General features: G+C 45.0%; 2 protein-coding genes across 2 annotated transcripts in view; one reads left to right on the top strand and one right to left on the bottom strand.

Moving 5' to 3' along the window:
- The window catches only part of Axdnd1 (axonemal dynein light chain domain containing 1), an 86,262-nt gene extending 76,615 nt beyond the window's left edge, over positions 1-9,647 (top strand). The window contains 3 exon segments of the mRNA XM_051148327.1: positions 2,008-2,090; positions 3,275-3,540; positions 9,466-9,647. Coding sequence (XP_051004284.1) covers positions 2,008-2,090; positions 3,275-3,540; positions 9,466-9,647 — 531 coding nt within the window.
- Positions 9,648-9,759: 112 nt separating this feature from the next.
- On the bottom strand, positions 9,760-24,809 carry Nphs2 (NPHS2 stomatin family member, podocin). Its single transcript, XM_051147626.1, has 8 exons — positions 24,480-24,809; positions 22,438-22,541; positions 20,195-20,267; positions 18,227-18,309; positions 14,804-15,007; positions 12,596-12,651; positions 11,111-11,189; positions 9,760-10,046 (listed from the first exon to the last, which is right to left on the bottom strand). The coding sequence occupies exons 1-8, from the start codon at positions 24,757-24,759 to the stop codon at positions 9,768-9,770; spliced, it is 1,158 nt and encodes a 385-aa protein (XP_051003583.1). The 5' UTR covers positions 24,760-24,809; the 3' UTR covers positions 9,760-9,767.
- Between the last annotated feature and the right edge of the window lie 805 nt (positions 24,810-25,614).

Below are 25,614 nucleotides of genomic sequence, written 5' to 3'. Positions count from 1 at the left end.
TCAGCCCACCATCCCCTGCCTCCAATGTGTCAGTGTTGTAGTGAGCAAAACAGTTTGGCAGGAGCATGCGGTAGGGCAGGGCTGCCCTCTTCATTGGCAAGAGATGGGAGAGGGGGAGGGGAGGATAGGAAGAGGGAGAGGAGACGTGGGAGAGAGAGGAAAGAAAAGGAGGGAAGAAGGGAGGGAAGAGGAGGGGAGGAAAAAAGGCCCAAAAATACCTTTCAAGGACATCACAAGTAACCCAGCTCCTAAAATCTCCACCAAGTCCCATACTGCTACCAGCTGGGGACCAGGCCTTTAGCATATGGCCTTTGGGGACATTTCAGAGCCACTAAGCTGTACTGACTTGCCTCTCCTCTGTGAGGAAGGTTACTCTTGCCTCCAGGAATGGCTTGGTTTTATTAACTCTGAAAGCTTTCAGCATAGCAGCATGTTGGGTCCCTCTCTGGATCATAACAATTCCAACATATCATTAGATAGCTAACAGCCCAACTCTGAGATTTCAGACCAACTGGTGAAGCTATGGACTGTTTATAAGTTCAGCAGGCACCACGAGAGAGCTGCTGTGTCTTAATGCGGGTGCTCTGATGTATGACAGGGTTGCCTGGAGCTCAGCTCCCCTAGCCAGCAAGCAACACATTAGAAACAGGTTATATAAGGGTCATCTTAAGTTCTTGGGTCCTGACTGTCCATAAAGAATCCTAGGCATGAGGGCTGAAGAGATGGCTCAGAGGTTAAGAACACTGACTGCTCTTCGAAAGGTCCTGAGTTCAGTTTCCAGCAATCATATGGTGGCTCACAACAATCTATAATGTGATCTGATGCCCTCTTCTGGCCTGCAGGTGTACATGCACACAGCACTGTATACATAATAATAAATAAATAAATCTTAAAAAAAAAAAAAAAAAAAAAAAAGAATCCTAGGCATAGCACAGGGTTTTCTGGATCATTTGGGAATACCCTTGAGAAGGCAACCAGGAGACAGATTTGGGCTCTGTGGTATTTTTCAACTCAAGATAGACATTCTGTACTTGTTAATCATTTGTCTGCATTTTTATACCATAATACTATATACTCCAGGTATAGAGATTAAAAGCAGTGATTAATTTATCCATCTTATAACAACAATAGGAAAAGGCTCTTAAAATATAAAAGTGTGTCCAAAGCAGATAGGGCACAAAATCAGGCAGTTTGGTGCTAAGAACTGTGTCTATAGGCACAGGGCCTAGATCCAAACCTTTTCAGGGCACTTCCAGGCCAGAGATGTTAGTCCAGGCTAACGTCCCTAGGAAATCTGGGAAGACTGAGTCCCACATGCCAAAGGTAGACGGTCTCAGGAAGAGACTGGCTTAAAGCTACAGTGTGTGAGCCTAGGCCAGGAGACTCCAAACACACATCTACGAGCTGTGCCACCATGTTTGTCTCTGCCACACCCTCAGGGAAAAGAGTGAATGCCAGAAGGAGGTCTTGAGTACAAACAAGGCATTCCGGCAGTAGCTGTGAACTGCTTTGTGGCACCTAAATCAGTGTACAGACCCTACCCCAACATTTTCTCTGCCTGACAAGATTTACACTTTTAAGCAATTATGACACTCCCTAAAGAATGTAAAAATCTTACTGGATTTTGCAATGCTATGTAGGAAGTGAAATTATTAGCAGTGGATTATTAGGAATTAACTGTGAATTGTTTCCTTTCTTTAACCTAATTCATCAGAGAAACATGTTTATCCTTCTTACTTTTACAGCGTTTACATTTTCCTTTTGTTATTGTTTCTCCTACCTTCCCCTACACCAATGTCTTTCATGTCTTCCTGTAGTATCTACTTGGAATCTGCTGTGCTATTTGACCCCAGGCAGTGTCTGTGGACTTTTTGGTATCAGGGTTGTGAGTAATCATCTACTAGATAAATATGGGCACTAGAAAAGAATATTCTAGACAGTTGCTGAAGATATAGACTATTATCTGTTGGGACTCTCAGCTCAGTCACCTCATGTTTTCTTTGTCAGAGAGAACTAGCTGTAAAAGGTGAATTGGACCCAAAGTATGTGGAAGCAATGGCTGTGATCGGACACATGCAGGAGAAGCTGGTGTAAGTACAGGAACAGCGATGGCAAGAGGATAGAGACCGCTGGCCTCGAGCTTGCCTGTGCAATCCACACTTCTTAGCTGACCCGGTCCTGCTTGTTTTGATGTCACTAGTGGGATGAATACCCAAAAGTCTTTGACTAGAGGCAATGAACTGCACTGTTGTGTGTGGTAAGGATACCTTCCTTAGCCCACAGTGGAGATGGCCACTGGTGTGGAGAGTTGCAGTGTGCACACATGTCAGGATGGGTATGAGGAACCATCCAAGGCAGTGTATGTGGGAGACGACTTGAGGAAAAGAATGCAGCTGGAGAAAGTATTGTACTTCAGAAAGAATGTTATATCACCCAGAGTTGAGAGGGCAAGACAGTCAAGATGGCTGACAAATCTGAGAGGAATCTGCCATACAGATATGACATATACCCTACATTTAATGTTTTATGTACATGTATGTGTGTATCTGTGTGTATGCCTGTGTGTATTTGTGTCTATGTATGTGTGTGTATGTTTATGTCTGTGTATGTGTGTCTATGTAGTGTGTATGTGTCTATGCATGTGTGTCTGTGTGTCTATGTATGTCTGTATGTGCTTACATGTGTATGTGTCTATGGGTATTTGTGTGTGCATGTGTATATGTCTGTGTATGTTTGTGTGTTGCATGTGGAGGTCAAGGGACAGCTTCCCGAAGTCAGTTCTCTTTTTCTGCCATGTGGGTCCAGGGGATGGACTCAGGTCATCGGGCTTGGCAGCCAGTGCTTTTACTTACAGAGCCCTGTCACCAGCCCTAAATGAGCTCTCGTAAGTACAAAGCGTGGCTCAAACTGGTTTTCTTGATTGTAAATTCTGGCTTAGAGGTGTTAGGGAAGAAATGGTGTTACAGGGGTTAGTTGTTGCGTTCTACCAATTTTGTGAAGCTACCATGAACAGGCATTTCAAATATACCAAAGTCTGACCTCACTAAGAAATGAGAACTAAGTTGTTCTCTAAATGACAGTGTCACTTAGCTGTCACCTGGAGCAGCCCCTAGGCCTCCCATTATCCATCACTGCTGATCCCCCTGCTTCCCATGCTGGTGCCCTTCAGATGGGTTCATCTTCTCTCATGGCAGTTTTCACGTGAGTTGCTGTATGAAGGAAGTGTACATTTCACCCCTGTCTGTTCTGTTCCCCTGGGCTTTGTCAACACCAGAGAGATTGACAACAGAGCCAGAAAGGCAGAGGAGAAGTTTGATGAGGCAAATGAGAAGCTGCATTATACCCTCATAAGAAACAGAGACCTGGAGAAGGAACTAGAAGAAATGGCCAAGAAAGTCAAAAGTGACTCACGTGTAAGGGTACGAAGTGCCAAGGAGGATGAGGATGAGGATGAGGAAGACGAAGACTATGACAAAGAGGGGGGCCAAGACAAGGAAGGAAGTAGACAAGAGAAAAAGTCCTCGAAACATGCAAAGAAAGGTGAGATTTGCTTTTCCTTTTATGAAGAAAACTTGGCTGCACTAGAGATATTTTAAAAGAGCATGAGTATTTTACATTCATTCATTTATTGTGGGGAAGCTCCAAATGCACATAATACATGTGTGTGCATTCCATGTGTGCATGTATGCACACGCATGTGCACACACACACTAATAAAGTTTTAAAAGATAAAAGGAGATTGATAGAGACGACAACACCTGATATCAGACCCTGGCCTTCACACATGCACAAGTGACTGCCTTCCACTATGCATGCACCACACACACACGCACACACCTCTCACACATGCATGTGTCACACAACACATATACTGCACATATGTGTGTATCCTGCCCACAGACACACACATATAGGAGTAGCAATAGAGTCATATAAATATACTTGTGGGAAAAACATATTTAAATTTGCTAGTACGTATAGCCATTCCTTTGAAGCTTGCATTTACTTTTATCTAGTGATTTCATTCTGAAGAAACTATGTATCATTGTGGAGTATACCTATAGTCCTAGATACTCAGGAGGCAGAGGCTGGAGCATTGCTTTGATCTCATAAATTTGATACCAGTCTGGGCAAAAACAAGACACCATATTAAAACAAAAACACTATGGCTGGCAAGATGGCTTAGTGTCTAAAAACATGTAGGCACAGGACTGATGACCTAATTTCAACTCCTAGATCCCTTGCTAAGGGGAGAGAGAGAGAGAGAGAGAGAGAGAGAGAGAGAGAGAGAGAGAGAGAGAGAGAGAGAGAGAGAGAGAGAGAGACAGAGAGAGAGAGACAGAGAGAGAGAGAGAGAGAGAGAACTCAGTTCCACATATACACCATAGCACATATACCCCCATGTATGTGCATGCATGCACACGCACACACACAAGCAATACAGCATGCAAACCAAGGTGATTACTTGTGAGGTGGAGATGACACACACCCTCCCCCTGCTGAATCCTTCAGACAGCCTCTGTCACCTTCCCCTCACACGTAGTCACCTTTTAATGTCTGTGCTAGGAGAGCAGGCTTGATGACCAGAGGCGGCCTGGCCCCACCTCAGGGCTGCATCTCATATAGTGTGTGTGTGTCCGGGAGGCTAGAGGGAAGGGCAGGAGACAGCAGAAGTGTGCAGGAATAAACACACACCAATGCTCAAGACGAACTCCGCTCGAATGATATCTTCTTTCTTCCTTGATGCATAATCCTTTTATGCCAGGACCTAGAAATCAAGTAATTAACTGGCCACACATAAATGTTAGGAAACCTGAACTCAATAACCAATTTGGAGTCATTAGTTGGATTAGAATTATTCAGGCCAAATGTAATTTAAAGACTGTTTTGTGTGTTGTTGTTGTTTACTTAAAAGCGTTTAATGCATATAGAACATCAGTCACTAACAATACTGGAATTGTTTTTGCCTTTTTAGATGGAACCAGGACTAAAACTAAGACCAAGCCCAAACAGACTCCCTAGGGAATGGGGTTCACAGCGGCCATGCCCCAGAACATGCACACGTGCGTGGACTCCCTTAGCAACAGCCATTAGCAAAGCCATGCCATCCAAACCAAGAATGTCCTCTTTAGAAGCATGGCGGCAGCCGTAGGGAGTCAGTGCATGAGTTCATTTGCCAGATTAAAATCAGCTTATGAGAAAGTATGCTGGCTCTTCAGTTGATTTCCGAGAGCGCTGTCAAAAGTGGTCATTTCTATGAAGAAAATGCTGCCCTAGACTCAGGAAGGAGGAAGAAACAGCTTTGTGCTTTGACTCAGCAGAGGAGATCTTGCTCCTTTGCCCAGATTTCAGCCACAGATCTGAGTTTCCGATTTCAGGCAGTCTTATGATTGCTCTGATCTCCATTATAACCCTTTAACTGGGTGGGGGAGATACTGTTGATTCCATTTCTCAGAAAGTGAGACTGAGGCCCAGAACAGCTCTCAGTCCTCCTGAGTCAGCAGCCCCAGCTGCCTGGATTTGTCCAGACTGCCCAGCTGTGGCTCCCATGGCTTCCTTAGCACAGCTCTGTCTTGCTGGAGACTCACCAGAATCTGGTGTTTTCTTTCTTTGAGGACCTCAGCCATCTGTTCTTTGCATGTCCCTGACCCTACAGGCATGGAAGATAGTTTGTCCTGTAAAAGTGAGCTGTGAATGACAAATGGATGTTGTGTCTGTCGCTTTGTAGGGCTCCTTCCTACTCCTGTGTCTGGCCCACTTGGTTTGTGTGTCTCTGGCTCCAGCTGTCACTGGAAAATTGCTGCATTTATCTTAGTTCCACATAGCTGCTGTTCCTTTGGCTTTTTCACCTAGAATTTTAGACCTTTGCCTGATCTTTCATCCTCAGAAATCCACTGACTCCAGAGTCCCTCCCCTATTTACACTGAACCCCAGGTAGGTTTGAGGGATGGGTTCAATATTGCTTGTGAGTTACCTATGTCTACTGGACAGAGTCCATTGCACTCTGTGCTTATCAGACAGTTGCGTGTGCTCATGGCCCAGCTGACAGCCACAGCTAAGGCTCTTGCTTCTGCCTGCTTCCAAAAGACATCCCTCAATAACACTGGAAAATCTGGGGGCTTTTTATTTTTTGATAATTAAAGAATAATTTTTATTAATTTTCTGCTGCACAGGAATGAATGGACATTCCCATACAAATTCATAGGTTCCATCTGTGAACACAAGAGCATTGTTCCTCAGAGTGTATCAAATCCTGTCAACTCCATCAGGGAGAAGGTGCTATCTCTAAGTGCTATGTCTACTGCTACCCCGATTACAATGGCATGTTTGGTATCCACGACTTGATTAGTTGGTTGTAGACCACAGAAACCCACTTTTGCAGAATAATTTATTGGGAGGTTCTGGGGGACCTCATGGAATTGAAATGTTTAAAAGCTAGGCTGGGAATAAGCTGAGCAAGCACCTTTGGGGGAACTGTGGTGTAATGATTGCTCTACCATCTCACCCCAGTGTTACTACGAACACAACTCTCTGTTCCCAGGTTCCCAAGAGATAGAAAGTCTGTGTCATGGTCAAATGCCGCACTATGAATATACCAAGCATTCTGTTCTAGTTTCCTTTCTGTGTGATAAAACACCGACCAAAGGCAACTTGGGTAGGGATGGTGGAGTAGGGGCTAATTCCAGCTTACAGTCCAGTTTCAGAGTTCATCATCCAGAGAAATTAGGACAGGAAGCCAAGCAAGCACTTGAGGCAGAAACCATGGAGGAATGCTGCATTCTGACTCACTCATTGCTTATGCTTAGCTAGCTGTCTTATATAGTGAAGGACCACCTGCCCAGGGAATAGTGCTGCCCACCATAGACTAGGGAGTCAAGTCACTCCCCCCCCCCACCCCCGAGACAGACACATAAGGGCCAACCCTCAGTTCAGTTCAGACTCCCTTCTTGGCTAACTCCAGGATGTAAAGTTGACAGCTAAAGTTAACGAGGCATGTTTGTGGGACGTTTTACAGCCTTTCAGACCTTGCTGTACTTTCTTGGGTCTCTCAAACAATGCTGATAGAGGAACTCTTTGTCCATCTCTGGCATCGAGCTGTTGAGGCCCCTTGTGTAAAGGCAGACAGTCAGATGGGCAGACACAGCTGTGTGACCTCATCGCCAGTAGAGAAGAAACTGATTGGCTGTCTTGTGGCTTTGACAAATAATTGAGAAAACCAACTTAACAGGGAGGTAGATTTTCTGGCTCAGGGTTTCGGCTCAGGGCTGGCTGGTCTGTTTGGGCTTGAGGTGATGCAGACCATCATGGTGCTGGGAGGGTATGGTGGAGCAGCTGGAAGGGACCAGGGACAAAATATACCCTTCAAAGGCACGGCCTCATCTACCCACTTCCCCCAGCTAGGCTTGGCCTTGCATAAGTCACCACTTCCCAGTGGACATGGACGTTGCTTCATGTTGCCTGTCACGGTAGTCAGTGCAGAAAAGAGCTGAATCATAAAACTGTACTTTATTCAGAGACCAAGTAATCAGAGATGACAGCAGATTAATATCTCAGGCCCATCTTCAATCTGATCTCCAACGGATTAACAGGAGAGAAGTGGAGATGGTGGGGGACAAGGGCAGTCAGCCCATCATGCTAGACTCAGTCTAGCTCCTCTGGTCAGGAGGTCAGCCACATTTTTGAGACCTGTGATGGACATCTGTGCTTCTCTTGCTATTATCCCTTGTATTTCTCTCTCATTCTGAAGATGTCTGGGCCTATACACTCCTTGAAACTCTAAGTCAAGTTAGTTTCTGATGGTATCAAGTGTTCTCCAGGAGCACCTAGGCTGTGGAGGGTGGCTAACGCAGAAGAAGCCGTTAGCAGTGTACTTAGCTAAGACATCAGTTCTCTGCGTGCAAAGATTGCTTCCTACCATATTGGGTGCAAGTGTGTCTTTACAATACCGGGTATGAAAGTGCCCTCACCTGTCCTTTCTGTGCCCTGCCACTCCCTATGTATGTCACTAGTAACTCTTACAGCCATACGATCTGTATCACATGAAGGATAGCATCGTGGCACATGCTCCTGGTTGGTTATCAGCACAACTTCTATTTTTTTTTTTTTTCTTAAGACAGAGTTTCTCTGTGTAGCCCTGGCTGTCCTGGAACTCACTCTGTAGACCAGGCTGTCTTTGAACTCACAGAGATCCACCTGCCTCTGCCTCCCAAGTGCTGGGATTAAAGGCCTGCACTGCCATCACCTGGCTTCAGTTTACAGTCCCAAGTTACAGGAAGAGCATTCTCCAGCACACGGGTGTAGGCACTGGCGTGTACTGTACATGACAGCAAGCAGTTAGGACCTGATATGAAAGTCTCTGAGGTATGCCTGTGCTGAAACAAAAGCCACAAATAGGAACCAAAGTTAGAAAGCATTAGATTGGGTAATCGTATATAAGAACCGTTAGGCCAGCAGTTGTCAACCCCTTTCACAGGGGTCACCCAAGACCATCAGAAAACACAGGTATTTATGTTGTGGTTCATAACAGTAGTACAATTACAGTTATGAAGTAGCAATAAAATAATTTTATGGCTGGGGGTCATCACAATATGAGGAACTGTATTAAAGGGCTGCAACATTAGGAAGGTTGAGAGCTGCTGGTTTAGGCTTTAGTTACTTTTTGAAATGCTGGCACAGGTAACTCTATTTTCACTGTTGGTTTTGAGACAGGGTATTGCTATGTAGATGTGAGAGTTTTGTTTGCCAACTTGATGTAACCTAGAATAGCCCCAGAAGAGAATGATGAGGGATTATCTACATTAGATTGTCCTGTGGACGAGTCTGTAAGGGGCTGTTTAAGTTAATCAATGTGGCAAGATCTGGCCCTTGGTGGGTAGCACCATACCCTAGGCAGGGAGCCCTGAACTGGAAGACTGGATAAACTGAGCTGAACTCAAGCTTTCACTAAGCATCATGTATTCGTTGCTTCCTGCACTGTGGTGTGACCAGTTGCTCAGGTTCTTTCCTGCATTTCCACATATGATATGACTAAGAAACTCACTAGAGTCACAGACTGTAACCTGGGAATGTGCGCTAAATAAATACTTTCTCTTTTAAGTTTCTTGTTGCTGGAATTTTCTTTTTCTTTCTCCCCCGCACCCAGACAGGGTTTCTCTGTGTAGCCTTGGCCTCTGCCTCCTGAGTGCTAGGATTAAAGGTGTGCGCCACCACGCCCGGCCCTTGCTGGAATATTTATCAGAAAACAGAAATGAAACTAGAACAGAATAAGAAGTGGGGTTGTTGCCATGACAAGCCTGACTATGAGGCTTTGACTTTGGACTATTTTGTGAAAGAATTTGGAGGTTTAGGCTGGGGAAGTTGTTAAAAGGCAGCAGTAGAGTTCAATGGGCTCTTTTGGTGGGAGACTGGAAAAATGCTGTCTCTTAAGCATAGGCCTACCACTCGGTGTGATAAACACATCGATAGGTGCTCACAGCAGCGCTGGCGGGTCTGCAAAGACCATGCTGAAGAAGCTGGGTAACACACTTATGAATCAAGATTCTAAATCTCCTGCCTGTAATTACTATGATGAGATAATCCACCTGTGTTTAGACGCCTTCTCTGCCACTGTCATTTCCACTGTGTTCATGCATGTGGCCTTCTTGTGACATCACATATTCAAAAGGCATCCTATTTGGCAGCCAAACAAGGGCAGGGAGGACTGGATGTCTCATTCAGGGATATGACTTTATATGGCAAATTAACATTGCTTTCCTGCCCATTCGCCCCTACAACATAGGAGAGTCCTTCTTTTTGGGATTTAGTGGTTCGACGGGTTTGGAAGAATTTGGGTAGCTGATGCTTCCTTGTGCTCTGCTGCTGGGAGGAGACAGAAGGTTTAGCATGTCAAACGGTAAAGGCAGAACCACAGTGGATGGCTTCTCTGTGGACAGTGACTGCAGAGTGTGCAGGTATCGAAGCTGAACGGCGGCCGGAGTGCCTGACAGGATCTCCGCTGCCATGCGCAGGGACTCAGAGGCAGCCTTCTCCCCTTCTGCAGCGATCATCTACGGATCACATGCAAAGAAAAGAACGGGGTCATGCTTCTTCACCTCAGGAGGGGTTTACGTGCTCACCGTTCAGTGTGACCTGGAAAGCAAGCTCCACACACCTCCTCAGGGGCAGGCATGGTGAAATGTGGGGCACTAGACTCAGCCTCTCTCAGGCGGATTGTGAGGGGAGGAGAGGGGAGCAGATTAAACTAGCAATCAAAAGTAAGGTGGAAGCCTAGTGTGGTGAGCATACCTGCGATCCCAGCACTCTTGGAGGCAGAGGCAGGTGGATCTCTGTGAGTTTGAGGCCAGCCTGGTCTACATAGTGAGTCCAGGACAGCCAAGGCTACACAGAGAAACCTTGTCAAAAAACAAACAAACAAACAAACAAAAAACCAAGAAACTTGTTATAGGTCATAACAAGTATAGATGGAGTTTAGGGGGTACTGTTAATGTATGGCGGGCTTAAAACTTAGGAGGATTTTGCTTGTCAAATGGAGGACAGGTTGGTCAGAGTTCCAGGGACAGACATGGAATTTTAACTTGGTCAAAAAGAATGGGTAAGCATTTCAGAAGAGAAGGCTCTTAGTCCCCCTCTCACAGATGCCACCCAATGCTGGGCACAGATAACTGCCCCGGATGCAACTGTGCCTCAATGGCCATTTTCCTCCCTCCCTCCCTCCCTTCTTCCCTCCCTCCCTCCTTCTCGTGGGGTTTTTTGTTATTGATCATTCTGTGTAATTAAGAGTCTTTTTCTTCATCCACACAGTTATTTAAGAGGAATCTGCCTCTTCATCCCTTCATTACTCTAGGGATGCTGGGACCTCCATTATCCAGGGAAAATGCAGCACAGGACAGGAGGGATGGCTCAGGGAAGGTTACAAGGAGAGAAGGTAAAAGCAGAAGAGCAGGCAGCCTGTTAGCAGAACTTTGGAAAGAGACTGAGACGCCACACGGTCAGTCCTGTGAACACACTGTCACCAGCGCTGAGGGCATAGCAGCATTCCGCTCAGTTCCTGCACCAATGTGGACCACTCAGATGTGTGCGTGGGAGGATGGGGTGCTCAGGAGTGGCTCACCCGCACTTTGGCCTGTCTTTGTGCCTCAGCTTCCACAGCCAGAGAGTGCTGAAGCCCAGCTGGCAGCCTCACATCCTTACTGAAAAAGAGGAGAGTTATATAGGTGTGTGCCCTGACTTTAGCAGCCAGGTCACTCCCACAGACTTGTCCCTGTCTACTGTTGGTTCACAAATGAATTCTTTTTTTAATTTAAAGATTTATATTCTATGTGTATAAGCATTTTGCCCACATGTCTGTCTGTGTATGGGTATTTTGTGTATAGGTCTGTCTGTGCACCACATAATGCCTATTATCCATGGTGGTCAGAAGAGGGCAAGTGGAAGTATAGAGGGTTGTGAGCTGGTGGGTGCTGAGAATTGAACCCAGGCAAGAGCAGACAGTTCTCTAAACTACCACGTCGTCTCTCTAGCCCTGAATAGCAAATTCTAAATGAACAGATAGTGCTGTTCCTAGAGGTGATGTGTAAAATAAACAGTGAACAACACATCTGGGTCCATACCCTAAGTGTGGGCATGGCCATATGGAAGCCTCATGGAGCTATGGTATTCTAATTACATGGGCCATATTTCATGTTCACAATTTGTGGTCATTTTTCTCACTTAAGATTTCATATAAATTCAAGCTATTAAATTTGAATAATAAAAACTACTCTGAAGAGCCATACAACTAAAAACAAAGATCAGAAGAATTCGTCTAAGTTTAAAAAAGAAAATTGACTTTGAGGAGAAGGAATGAACAAATAAGAACAATTCTAGTATTCTGCATAAAAACCACAGAAGGTGTCATTAAGGTACCTTCCATAACAGTCCCAAAGTTGTTTTTACATTGAGCAGTGTAAAGACAAAATTCTGGATGGTCATACAATGAGATATTATTTGAATGGAGTGAAATACAATGCATGCCCCACCATGGGTAAAAACTTGAAAAAATATGCTAAGTGAAAGAAAGCCAGACACAAACGCCTTCTGCTGTGTGACATGCCCAGATAACAGGCACACCCATTGAGAAAGAACTCAGGGCTGAGGTCAAGGGGTTGGAGGGGTCTTGCTTATGGGTTTTGGAGGGATGGAAACATGAAGTTAGACAACCAGAACTAAAAGCACTAAGCTAATAACAAATTATGATGAAAATGCTGTTTTATGTAGAAAGTCCTCTCATTGTATTACAGTTGGAAACCACGAAGACAGCTGCTTAGATGCTGTGGCAGTTGCAGCTTGGCTCTGAGACGTTAGGTCACTTTCCTCTAGTATCAGGGTAGCTGCAATATTTGAAATAAGTTTTCAGGTATTGTTCCTTTTGTTTGTTTGTTTTTCGAGACAGGGCCTCTCTGTGTTAGCCTTGGTTATCCTGGACTCACTTTGTAGACCAGCCTGGCCTTGAACTCACAGCAATCCACCTGTCTCTGCCTCCCAAGTGCTGGGATTAAAGGTGTGCGCCACCACACCTGGCTCAAGTATTGTTCTTGCTGGTTACTTTCCTACTTACATTTCAGTTCTCTCCACTTTGATGCCCCAGATACAGGTCACTGAATCCAAGGCAACCTGTGGAGGAAAGAGTTGAGATGCCTGTGAGACCTGGCTCCTCTTGGTGGGAGGACCCTCCTGTGCACCAAGGTCCATGGTTCCGTCCTCAGAACTTGTCCTTTCATAGGGCACCGCTTTTCAATGTCACAACAGTGTCTGGGACAGAGACAGTCAGTTTGCACAGTGCTGCTAAATAGTCACTGTGGATCTAAAGATGATGTAGGGACCTGAAAAATGGCTCCCAAAGGTGTTCGTGCGCCTAGGAATTTTTAGGATATGATTAAGTCACAGGTTCTTGAAGGACATAATCACAAGCGTGTTCATCTGAGAGAAGATTTGACTCCAGAAGAGACGATGTGATGACAGAAACGGGGACCGGGCTGGCGCACTGTGCAGGTCAGGGCTGGCAGGCAGAGGGAGGATGCAGGTGGCTCTGGATGCTGAGAAAGACCAAGTTATGGGTTCCATCTCAACCTCCACAAGGACTCTGCCATGCTGGATTTGAGCCCAGTGAGGCTGAGCTGCACTCTGGCCTTTGGGGCTATGGGAGTCCAGCAAGCTCGTGCTGTTTCGAGCCACCAGATTTGGGGAAATCTGTTACATGAACAACAGGGAATTGGTCCAGATGGTGTATTTCTTCAGTTTGTTTTCAAATGCACCCCCTTAAATAACCAGCGCCTCTGGGCTCAGACCTGCCGATGGCTATCGGTTTTTGTTTTTAGGGTTGCTTTCACTTCCTCAGTGCTGATGGTGCCGGGTTCCTTGAGCTTCTTAGTCCTCTAGGCCTTCTATGATTGAAGTTGGAGGGAACCAGAGAAAACATGAATGGGAACTCATAGTCTGGGGAGAGAGATGTATAATGCCCAAGTCCTAACTCACTGCAGCAAAACTGAGCTTGGGCATCAGTGGCCTGGCCCTCATCGTCAGAAGGAAGAGGCGGAGGGAACAGTGGGGACCATGCCGAGTGGTTCAGATGTCAGTGTAGGAGCGAGCGCCCGCATGCCACCCATCATCTCCTTCCAGCGTCTCTGTGTTTCCCAGTCATGCACCCGTCCTCAGGCTGTGAATGCTAGCTATTCCTTACACTCCAGACAAGTCACACATATTTGCACACTGCATTTATTTTCTTGCGTTAGTGACTGCCCAGGTTCTCTAAAGCAGCTGTGGCCAGTGCGTTTGGTTCCTGTGGTCCCTCCATTTTACACGCTTCTTCCTAACCACCTCCTAAGCCAAGTTTGGCGTCCCCATGACTTTGGTACTGGGCTGGGTCCCTGGGGGTAACTGCCACCTGACTGGTGAGCTGCCCGCAGCCCTGCTTTGCTCTGTCTTAATATCTCTTGCCACTGTCTTGGTAACCGAGGCATCTACCCAGGCTGTAGACAAGACGGCAGAGCTGACTGCCTGAGGACTCATAGGACTGCTTAGAAGAGATCTGTTTCCCTTTTCATTGTGTGTGTGTGTGTGTGCGTGCGCGCGCGCCCATGTTTGCGAATATGAAAACCCAAGGTCGACACTGAGTATCTTTCTCTATTGTGCTCCACCTTATTCCCTGAGCTAGGTCTCCCACTGGACTGGAAACCCATCAATTAGCTGGACTAGTTGTCCAGAGAGCCCCAGCTCCTGCTCTGCCTTCCCAGGTTGGGTCGTGTTGCCACACCCAGCTTTTTACACAGCCCTGGGGATCCAGACTCAGAACGAACCTCATGCTTGCATAGCAAGCACGTTACCCACTGAGCTATTTCTCCAGGGGCAGTTTTTGCTTTTAGTCCCTCATTCCAAACCAGTTAAGTATGAACAATTGGGCAGTTAATCATGAAAGGGTGTGTGATATCTGGTCTCTGTAAGCCTTACTTGAGTTTACCATAATTTACCTTTGGGCACACTGTGCTGTCTCCCCAGCTAGATTCAGCATCTGGGAACCATGTCTCCTCACATTACTACATCTCCACCAACCATCCTGCTCACCCCCACCAGTCCTACCCTTCCCACCTATGGCTGCTTCCAACACTATGTTGATACTTCAGTGTGCTGAAGGTCACTGGGGGAGTGACCTTAGGCAAGAGAGGGAAACAAATCTGTACCCCAAGCCAATGATGCCATTGACAGTCTGCTCCCCAAGGGATGGCATCTTTAACAAATGACCAAGTCACCATTAAATTCATCTTGGTACCTTTACATCTTGGGCAATGGTCTTCCTTTCCAGGAGAATTTCAGTAAGGGATCGATGTGCCAAGAGGCGCTTCATGGTGTTTTGCACCAGGAACTGGATGGCTTTAGACACATGAGCAAGACTGCTCAGAAGAAGAGAGGCGTTTTCCATGCGGTAGTAGCAGACAGCATCTATCTCCATTATAAACATATCTTTGGTTACCACCTAAGTGGAAGAAAAGGATTTTTTTGTTTGTTTGTTTGGTTGGTTTTTTGTTTGTTTTGTTTTGTTGTAAAGATTTATTTATACAGTATTTTGCCTGCATGTGAGCCAGCAGGCCCGAGGAGGGCACCAGATTTCACTATAGATGGTTGTGAGCCACCACATGGTTGCTGGGAATTGAACTCAGGACCTCTGGAAGAGCAGCCAGTGCTCTTAACCTCTGAGCTTTCTCTCCAGCCCTGAAAGAAAAGTTTGAATGCAGGCTGGATCTCTGGACTCCTTCCTATGTGGGCGAAGGGAACTAAATGCATTTGAAGTTCTTTTTTAAAAAATATTTTCTTTATGTATTGAATGCTCTACCTCTATGTACACTTGCATGCCAGAAGAGGACATTAGGGGGTATAGATGGTTGTGAGCCACCATGTGCTTGTCGGGAATTGAACTCAGGACCTCTGGTAGAGCAGACAGTGTTCTTAATCACTGTGCCATCTCTCTATCCCCCTAAAGTTCATTTTTCTACTACTAAAGTTACAGTGGAGAAAAACAAGAGAGTAATGGGAGACTGATTATTCAAAATAAACATATATTTAATGCATGAAGGTTTTATCAAGCGTACTGAAGAGTCAGGCATAGCAATGCTTGTCTCTTGGGGGAAGAGAAAGAAGGAAGAAAAGTAAGCATCTTTGAAGAGAAACCATTTATTTTTACCAAAAGAAAGAATGGGAAAGAATTTTGTACAAGGTGGGAGACAATTTGGGAAAGGCTTATATCTCTGATGGGGAAATATGGATGTTGCCTTTGCTTTGCATTTTGTAAATTGTGGTAAAAACATATGACATAAAATATCCAGTCTACAATTTAGTCATGCTAAGTACCACCCTTAGTATAGTTTGTGGTTCAACCAGCCTCCTCTGGGATGCCTTTCATCTTACAAAAAGGAAATCAAATCACTATTGCCCAGCCAGTTCCCCAGAGCCCCAGAATCCAGCATCCTTCCTGTCTGGGTGAATGGGCTACTCTTGATACCTACTGGACATAGATCATATGCTACTTGGATTTTGTGGTTGACATTCTCACTTAGCACAATGTCCTCAAGGTTCATCCTCGTTATATATAGAACATGTCAGAGTTTATTTCCTCTTAAAGGATGAGTAGCGTCTAATTATAGGATGCACATTGCATTTTGGTTATCTACTCAGCCATCAGTGGACATCTGGGCTGGCTGCTTCTGGTTAATTTTCTTTTAGTCTTTAAAAATTATTATTGGATATGCATACCCACGCATGTCCTGCATGTATGCATGCATATTACTTGTGTGTAGTGCCTTTGAAGGTCAGAGGTGGATGTTAGATCTCCTAGAAGTAGAGTCATAGAGCCACCATGTAGGTGCTGGGAATTAAACCTGGGTTCTCTGGAAGAGCAGTCATTGCTCTTAACTGTGCTCCCTCCCTCCCCCCTCTCTCTCCCTCTAACCCCTGCTTTTACTTTTAAAAGATCTATTTTTATTTTTATGTGTGTGTGTCTGTCTGTATGATTGTGTGTGTGAGTGTGTGTATCTGTGTGAGTGTGTATCTATCTATGTTTATGTGTGTATCTGTGTGAGGGGATGTCATGTATGTGGGTATCCACAGAAGCCAGAAAAGTGCACTGGATCACTGGGACCTGGAGTTATGGGCAGCTCAGGTGCTAGGAACTGAACTCTCGTCTTCTGTAAGAGTAGCAGGTGTTCTAAACTATTAACCCATCTCTCCTGTCTCTGTTTCTACTTTTTCTTACTATGAACATTGAGGAAAAATATTTCTCCAAGATCCTCCTTTAACTCTTAGAAACTTCTAGCCTATAGAAATCCTATTTTTGCTGGGCAGTGGTGGTGCATGTCTTTAATCCCAGCACTTGGGAGGCAGAGGCAGACGAATTGCTCTGTGAGTTCAAGGCTAGCGTGGTCTACAAAGCAAGTCCAGGACAGCCAAGGCTACACAGAGAGACCTGCCTCGAAACCCCCCTTCCCACAAAAAAAAAAAAAAAAAAAATCCTATTTTTAAGTTTTGGAGAAGTCACCCTGTTGGGTAGCTGCATCTTACATCCACCAGCAGTGGTTAGTTACACCTGCATCTTACATCCCACCAGCAGTTGTTACACTTGCATCTTATATCCCACCAGCAATGGTTACACCACCTTACATCCTACCAGCAGTGGTTGCAACTGCATCTTACATCCCACCAGCAGTGGTTGTACCTGCATCTTACATTCTGCCAGCAGTGGATGAATTTCAGTTTATCCACATTCTCTTCAGACTTGTCACTTTTTTTCCCCCTACTGTCATATTTTTCTGTACTTTGGTTGTGAGCCTAGCCATCTCTCTAGCCTCTGTTATATCTTCTTAATGGCAGCCTCCCTAATAGGTGTAAAATGATTTGCATATCCTTAACGATTAGTGATGTTGAGAATATTTTCATGTTTGCTGGCAATGTGCATATCACGTTCTTCATATACAGTCTTCAGAGAGATGTCTCATCTAGGCTGTGTTAGTCTGTGTTCTCCAGAACAATAGAACCGAGGGGGCGGGGAATGGGGGGGGGGGGGGGGGAGGGAGAAGAGTTAGATTATTTTTAAAGGATCAGCTCATGTGATTATGGGTGCTTGTAAGGCCAAAATCATGAGTCTGGAGACCCAGAAAAGCATTATTACCTCTGGGAGAAAACATCCTCCTTTTCAAGCCAAAGTTGGTTCTTTAAAACCTTAAACTTACTGAATGAAGGTCACCCATATTACCAAGGGTAAACTATTTTATTAAAAGTTTGCTGACTTAAATATTAATCTAATCCCCCAAATACCTGCACAATAGCATTCAGATTTGTTTAACTAAGTATAGGCCAAAGAACTAAAGTCTAACCTAGCCTAGTTGATATACAAATTAACTATTATAAATTCCTTTGTCCATTTTAAAAGTTAGGTTGTGGCTTTTGTTGACCTAAATGAACTTTTTAAATATCCTATATATTAAACTCTTATAAATGACTTGAAAATATGTTTTCCCATTACACAAGCTATCTTTCACTCTGTTGACTGTCTACCTTGATTATTATTATGCTTTTAATTCTGATACAGTCCAACTCTCTACTTTTATTTCCTACTTTTGAGCATAGTTACTTTGATTTGGGATGGAGTTGGATGGTAACTCATGCAAATGTCAAGAGAAAGCAAATGTTCTGTTTAGCTTACCTCATGGAAAGGTATCTCTAAGGTCTGGAGACGGAGGTCAACCTTGTGGTAGGTGTCCAGGCAGGGCAAAAAAAAGAACAGGCCTATATGAGGGTGTGAAAGAAAAAACAGGTGAACAGCAAGTGTGAAGGCTGCTAGAGACGTTTTAGATGTAGGCTGCATTGCTCTTCCTAGCCTTCATTACCCAGAAACTACTGGGTAGTTTCACTGTAACTGCAGTATGTCATTTAAGTCATGTAATTCATTATTCAAATGGAGACACTTTTGAAGGCAAAGAGGGATTACATTATTAAAACTAAACTCAGCATATCAGTTATAAACAGAGATTATTCTAGAAAACTAGACCACTTGGTTACTTTAGGCCTCATAGTGGTCATTCCTGATCTCTTACAGATTGGTCTCTCCACTGGACTCAAACTCTGTAAGTTCATGTGCATGAATGTTAACCTTAATGTGTCATAGGGCCTTTTAGGTATTGTGTAAAATTATAAAATATGTGAATGACTGGTGCATCAATTTAGAGCTGACAACCTCTAAGTGTTATTTCTGAAACAGTGAGTAACAGTATCATGACAGCAGCTTTGGGTCGGCCAGTTAGTCCTCACTTACCCCAAGTGGTATACATACTTAATGTGCAGTATCTGTAGATTGGCCAGTTGAAAGTTTCCTAAAACCCCTTAAATGATTTAGACTATGGTGGTTTGTATAAGAATAGCCCCCATAGGCTTATATATTTGAATCTTAGTCATTAGGGAGTGGCGCTATTTGAAAGGATTAGAAGGATTAAGAGGTGTGGCCTTGTTGGGGGAAATGTCTGTCTGTCTGTCTGTCTGTCTCCCTCTACTTCAGGATGTAGCTCTGAGCTATTGCTCCAATGTCTGCCTGCATGCTGCCATGCTTCCCACCATAATGACAATGGACTAAACCTCTAAAATTGTAATCAAGCCCCCAACTAAATGCTTTCTTTTATTGGCGTTGCCTTGGTAATAGTGTCTCTTCACAGCAATAGGACAGTGACTAAGACAGAGACCCTTCAGGAGCCACAACTTTGTGAAAACTAGTACCAACCCACAGTGACAAGGATGTACGGGGTGGGGGCAGCCAGTTAGAACCTTTTCTCAGCCCCAGTAGAGAAGGTTTCTGAAAACCAGGCCATAGCAAGATGCAACACATCATGGAATGCTATGGAGTCTGGTTCTATTTTTTGTGGACCTGTATATTGGGTTCTGAATCTTGAATCTCTGATATGTGTATCTCCTAGATTGGTTTCCATTTTTAACTTGTTCTTGCATGCATGGCTGAGAATTAAAACCCTCTCAGTATATGTACAGTGGGATTTCACTTTCTTATGCCTTCTTGGCTGTCTTGTATTTCCAAATCTAAACTATTAGCCTTCTTGGACTAACCATACTTCTACCTATATGCCCTGGAGTCAGGTTGGACCTCCTCTGCATCTTCAGGTCCTAGCGATCAGAGAGCATGCCTTATTCCTCTAGTCTCTGGTAGGCAGCACACTGTTCAAAACGCTAGATGGATTCAGCCTTTTCTACCAACTAAAAACATATTTGTTGCTAGATGCTGAATTTTGTGTGACCTCCATGATTTAATCTGATCAACTAACTCAGATTTTCTCTGAGAAGTCACAGGCTTCTGACTATACACACACAATACTCAGACCAATCCTGAGCTATAGGTCTGCAGATGACTTGCTATTCCAATTAGACTAGCCCGGGTTTGGGTGGGGCTCACTCCACTTGTCCTTTCTCTTGGCCACCTGTGTGACCTGTCAGTAATGCTTTCTGAAGAATTCATGACATCCTGCCGTAAACTAACAGAGTGAAATACAGGTATGTTGAATCAAATAATTTCATATAATCTATCATAAAGATTATCAGTATGTATGGATTAAAGAAAACAGCAACTCATGAGATGGGATAAGATTTTTAAAGCACGGAGGATAATTCTTACCAGGACCTTTGGCTCTTCCGGGAAGCAAATGTCCCAGTCGGAATATGATTACTCTTTCATACTCTTGTACGACCTAAAGGGAAAGCAATACTTTCAAATGATTTCAAAGGAAAACATGGCTTCAAAAGACCTTTGCACAAGAGTGATTCTAGGCTACAGGAATCTTTTGTCAGCTAGCCAGGGTGGTGCATGCCTTCAATCCCAGCACTTGGGGGGCAGAGGCAGAGGAAGATGGATCAGTGAGTTGGAGGCCATCCTGGTCTACATAATAAGTTCCAGGATAGCCAGTGCTATACAGCAGGTCCCTGTCACAAAACAAAACAAAACAAAACAAAACAACAATCTTCTCAGTCCTAAGAACAAGCCCAGGCATGGCAGTTCATACCTGGTATCACAGCACTTGGGGGGAAGCAGAGGCAGGAGGATCACCTGTGTGGTCTACATAGCAAGTTCCAGGACAGCCAGTGTTATAAAGTTCTTATCTCAAAAAGGGGGTAGGAGCTAGAGGAACTGCCCAATGGGTAAAGCACTTTCTGCACAGTTTAGTAAGGACCTGAGCTTGAATCTGTAGAACCCATGTCAAGCTGGACATGGTAATGCCTGTCTATAAGTCAAGTGCTCCTACAATGGGACTGGAGGCAGGGACATATGAATCCCAAGAAGCCTGTGGGCCAGGTAGCCTGATGTGCATGGCCAAGCAACAAGAGAGCAGCCTCAGGTGGAAGGTGAGGGCACCTAAGGTTGGCCTCTCACCTCCACCTGTACATTGAGGCAAGTGGTCCCCCATCTCACTCCTCAAACACACAGAGAACAGATTTCTATTAACATTTAATGTTCTAAAATCTATGCACGGTAAGTGTAGACACCAGGGGAACAAGACATTAACTGTGTTAAGGAAACTATGATAGGAGACAACTGTATGCCAACAAATTAGCTTAGAGAGACATAAAACTACCTACACTGAATCAAGAAGATGAAAAACTGAAAATATTCAAATCCCAAGTTATTTTAAATTTCCTACAATGTAGGAATTCTTGTACACTGCTGCCAGGGATGTAAATTGGTCCCCTCGTTATGGAAAACAATATGAGTATTCCTCAAAAAAAAAAAAAAAAAAAAAAAAAAAAAAGCCTGTCACTAGCGATTCTACGTCAGAAAATACAAAGTAAATAAAATCAGTTTTTGTGTTAAAGACAGGGTCTCACTATGTAGTCCTGGCTGGTCTGTAACTTGCTATATAAGACAAGAGTGGGGCACACACTGGAAATGCTATTTAGCCTTAGAGAGAAAGGAGAGACTATCTTGTTAAGTGAAATGAGCCAGACAGAGAAAGACCACTATTGCACGTTCTTACTTTATGTGGAATCTGAAAAGGTTGAGTTCACAGAACACAAAGAGCATAATGTTGGTTATCAGAAGCCAGGAATGAGGGAGCATGGGAGACATGGAATCCTCAAAGGAGAAAGGTTCCTCTGTGCAGATACACGCATCCTGGGATCTAGTTACGACGGTGACTGGATTGTATTTGTACACTATAATACTATACTTGAGGTTTACTAAGAGAATCAATTGGTCTCAAGTTTTTGTTTGTTTGTTTGTTTGTTTGTTTGTTTTCGAGACAGGGTTTCTCTGTTATCTTGGCCATCCTGGACTCGGCTTTGTAGACCAGGCTGGCCTCAAACTCACAGTGATCCACCTGCCTCTGCCTCCCGAGTGCTGGGATGAAAGGCATGCGCCACCACCACCTGGCTGCTCTCAAGTTTTTTTTGCCACACACAAAAAAATCCTAAACAAAACCAGTAGCCTAAATCCAGTAACATATAAAAAGACTTTACATTATGACCAAGTGGTGTGTGTGTGTGTGTGTGTGTGTAAGGACTGGATTTAGGCTACCGGTTTGTGTGTAAGGACACACACACACACATACACACACACACACACACACACACACACACACACACACACGATTTGCTAACATATTATCCTAGCCATGACAGAAGACCTATACCAACAATTCGCATATAGGAAGTGTAAAAGTGACAGCAGAGTACCGGAGGGGCACAGGGCAGGAGATGGCAGGCTAGGAGAATGAAGGAAACTTTGTGGTTATACTGAGCCAGGTCTTGAAGGAAGCAGAGCTTTCCTGGAAGGGTAAGTAGGTATCAAACACAGACTGACAGTGGCCTGGTTTGGTCTATGAGCAACAAGAGAAAATCACCTCTTAGGTTTATGTGGGAACTCACCTTTATGCAGAACCAGATGGACAAAGGGAAAGTTATGATGACGATCAGCATGGAGGCAAGGACGAGAAGCCACTCACAGGCCCCCAACCCAGAGGACTTGATACCTAGGGAAACAGTCATGTTGAAGCATCACTGTATTTTCTGGGAGGTATTTGTCAGGCTAGTGCTTAGTGTTAGAGTCAGAACAGCTTGGAGACACGTCTGGAAAAACAGGGATGAGCCGGGCATCAGAATGATCAGCGTTCCCAAGTCTCCGGTACTGTCTGTGTGAAGGGTTGTGTGGGCCAACAGGAGGTGGAATAAACTGGACAGGCAAGGAGAATTGGGGGACTGGGAGGCCAGGAGGACCAGCTGATTCTAGTTCTGGTCCCATCATTTCATGTCCACAGATGACTTTTAAGCAGGGTACAACCTCTTTAAACCCAGTTTCCTCACCTATATAACTAGATGTTGACTGATTGCTGTCTTATAATCGATAGCCCATAAGCTATAGTACCAGGGTGAAACGGCATTCGCATATGAAGATGCCAGCTCGAGCTTGACAAGGGTTCTACTGTTTCAAGTGTCTACAAGCGCCTGGTATTCCAGTCTGACTTTCTTCCACTGGAGGAACGAAGGTGTTCTGCAGTCTTTGGAAATCACCTATTCGGCACAGTATTAGGTTGTCTCTGGTAAAAGGGTGCTATGGCGCAGGGTGTGTGAGGAGGGGAGTGCTCCTTGTCCATGCTGCTTCAGTGCCAAAGACTCTTCAGAGAACAGTTAAGGTGTCCCACTGTTTGGACTGGGAATCTGTTTTTCTGTCTTTCTAGAATCACCCAGACCATTGTGTAACCCAACCCCCTGCCCCAAAGCCCCTATTAATTCTGTCCCTCTAGAAACTTCTACCCAGTGCAAGCAAGCTATTTAATTTCTCAAAGCAGTTTCTCTCATCTGTGAGATGTCACTAAACAACTCAAAAACAAAACACGCAGTGTGTGCTTGCCATATAGAAGGGGGTGCTCCACAAATGGGGCTCCCTCCCTTGCCTACTTCCCTCCTGTGATCTGGACAAGTTAATGTGTGTCTCTGTAGCATTGAACCCAACAACCTCTCCTAAGGACCAGGGTTATCAGTTAGGTGAACCGTCAGAGCAGCGTAGTCTGTTTACACTATAGCCAACTGTAGGAGGCTTCCACGAAGAGCTGTCTATGACGGAGCAGATACTGCATAGCTGATAACTAGGAAATGCTAACTCTCCATGTAGCCAGCAGACAGCAATGTAATATGCTGTCCCCTACTTTTCTCAAACATCTGCTAGCCTCTAATTTGGACATACTGTTTTTTTTTTCCCCTTGCATTTGTTATGAAAGGACTGGAAGTAAATACACTTCTCCCTAAGAGCTGTGATACCCACAGAGGTACGAGGGCTACCTTTGCATCTTCTCCTGTGATATGGTGTTTTCCTTCAGCCTGCAAGGATTTAGCTGAGATTGTGCAAAGTGCCTTAGAAGGCTTATTTTATTCTCACGTCTACCCTGTGAAGTATAATTTGTAGTCAATGGTCAATAGTAAAGACACTTTCTGTGGTCAAACTGCTGGCAAGTGTTTGAGGCTGAAATGTAAACTCTGGCTCTTTGACCCTGCCTTTGCATGTTAGGAGATGGGTCGGAGGAGACCATTCCGAAGACTGGTTAAAATATTCTTAGACTTAAGACTGATGGGCGAGGATGAGGGAAGGTGCGGCACACAGCTGTTGCTCAGAGCCACCATATTAAGTGTCCATAGGTCCACGACCACCAAAGCCAACACTGGGTTCCTTTGCACTTTGACTGGACCCAGCCTTCTCCCAATTCGATTGGCAGCTAGGACAAACTATTTAGCTGATGTTCCTATTTGTATTTCATTTGATGTACTTTGGTCTCTACCACTCCCAGAAACTGGGATCTCTGATGCAGTCAGTCTCAGTCTGTCTGGGGTTGTCACAGTGGGGCAACTTACTGCGCTTGTCTGACATCTCTCACCTGCCCTCCAAACCTTCCTCTGGTGGGATCTGCCCTCCATACCTTCCTCAGGTCGCTCGCTCTCCAGCAGCGCCACCACTTCTGTGCCTTCCTCACCAGAGCCCCGAACCTCATCCACGTCCACAACTGTGGCAGTGGCGGCGGGAGCTCGGGGCTCTGCTCGGGTCCCAGTCCGCCCTGCGCTCCGCTGCTCTGACCCAGCATCCGGGCGCACACGGTCTCCGCTGCCCCTTCCAGTCTTCGCCTTCTTGTCCTCCCTAGAAGAGGACCGGCCACCTCGCCCGTGGGCCTCTCTGGAAGAGCTCCGAGCCCTGCTGTCCATTTTCAACGCAGCGGGTGCAGCTGCTGGCAGAGTTGCTGCTCCAGTTTTCTGAGCGGCTGAGAACTGACACTAGGATCCTAAGGACCTGGAAGGAGGTGCGAAGGGCGGGGACTGAGGTGGCCAAACCCACCCATAACCCAATTGTTATTCCTGAATCTGAAGAGATCTCGCTCTTGGACCTCACAAGACAGGATGCTAGGCTCTCAGAGGACCTGGGTGGGATAGTCCCCGTGCCAGTGCACCTGGTGGCTTCGAAAAAGACTACACCAGATCCGCGAACTAGGGAAGGTAGCTCTGCTTCCGTGGTTAACAGACATGTGGTCCTGGAGGATCTGCTTTAATTTCCGTGTTTGGAAAGGCTTGATTCTCTCTCCTAGGTCTGTTCCCATGCTTTCTTGAAGGCTGGCGTCCAGCGTTTTCCAGGTTCACCTGCCAAGCTGCTTCCAGTTGCAAACCCAGGCTCTGCCTCGCCCTTTTGGGAAGGAACTTGACACTATGGATTCCTCTTGTATTCCATTGTTTCTGTCTGAAACCGAAGTGTGTCTAGGGAACTTTTAAAGCACAGATCAGTTTTACTCCAATAGAGCACACGCTTAAATGTTCATTTATTCTTTATTGTCAATATTGATTTCACACTTTTCTTTCAAAAACTTTAGTGATGAGAACCTGAAATAAATTGATCTAGAAAACTATTGTTTTCTCTTATGTGTCCCAGGTAGCCACAGGAATACAATATTTAGTAACCACATAACTTGAAATTAAGTACAATTCTAACCCTGAACCTTAAATTTTTAAAAGGGCATTAGATCCCCCTGGAACAGAAGTTACTGCTCTAAGTCGCCATTTGGATGCTGG

This window comes from Acomys russatus, chromosome 6 (genome assembly GCF_903995435.1).
Source record: "Acomys russatus chromosome 6, mAcoRus1.1, whole genome shotgun sequence".
NCBI classification, from domain to species: Eukaryota; Metazoa; Chordata; class Mammalia; order Rodentia; family Muridae; genus Acomys; species Acomys russatus.
The sequence above is the reverse complement of the archived record's forward strand: the minus strand, read 5'-3'. Positions and strand labels throughout refer to the sequence as shown.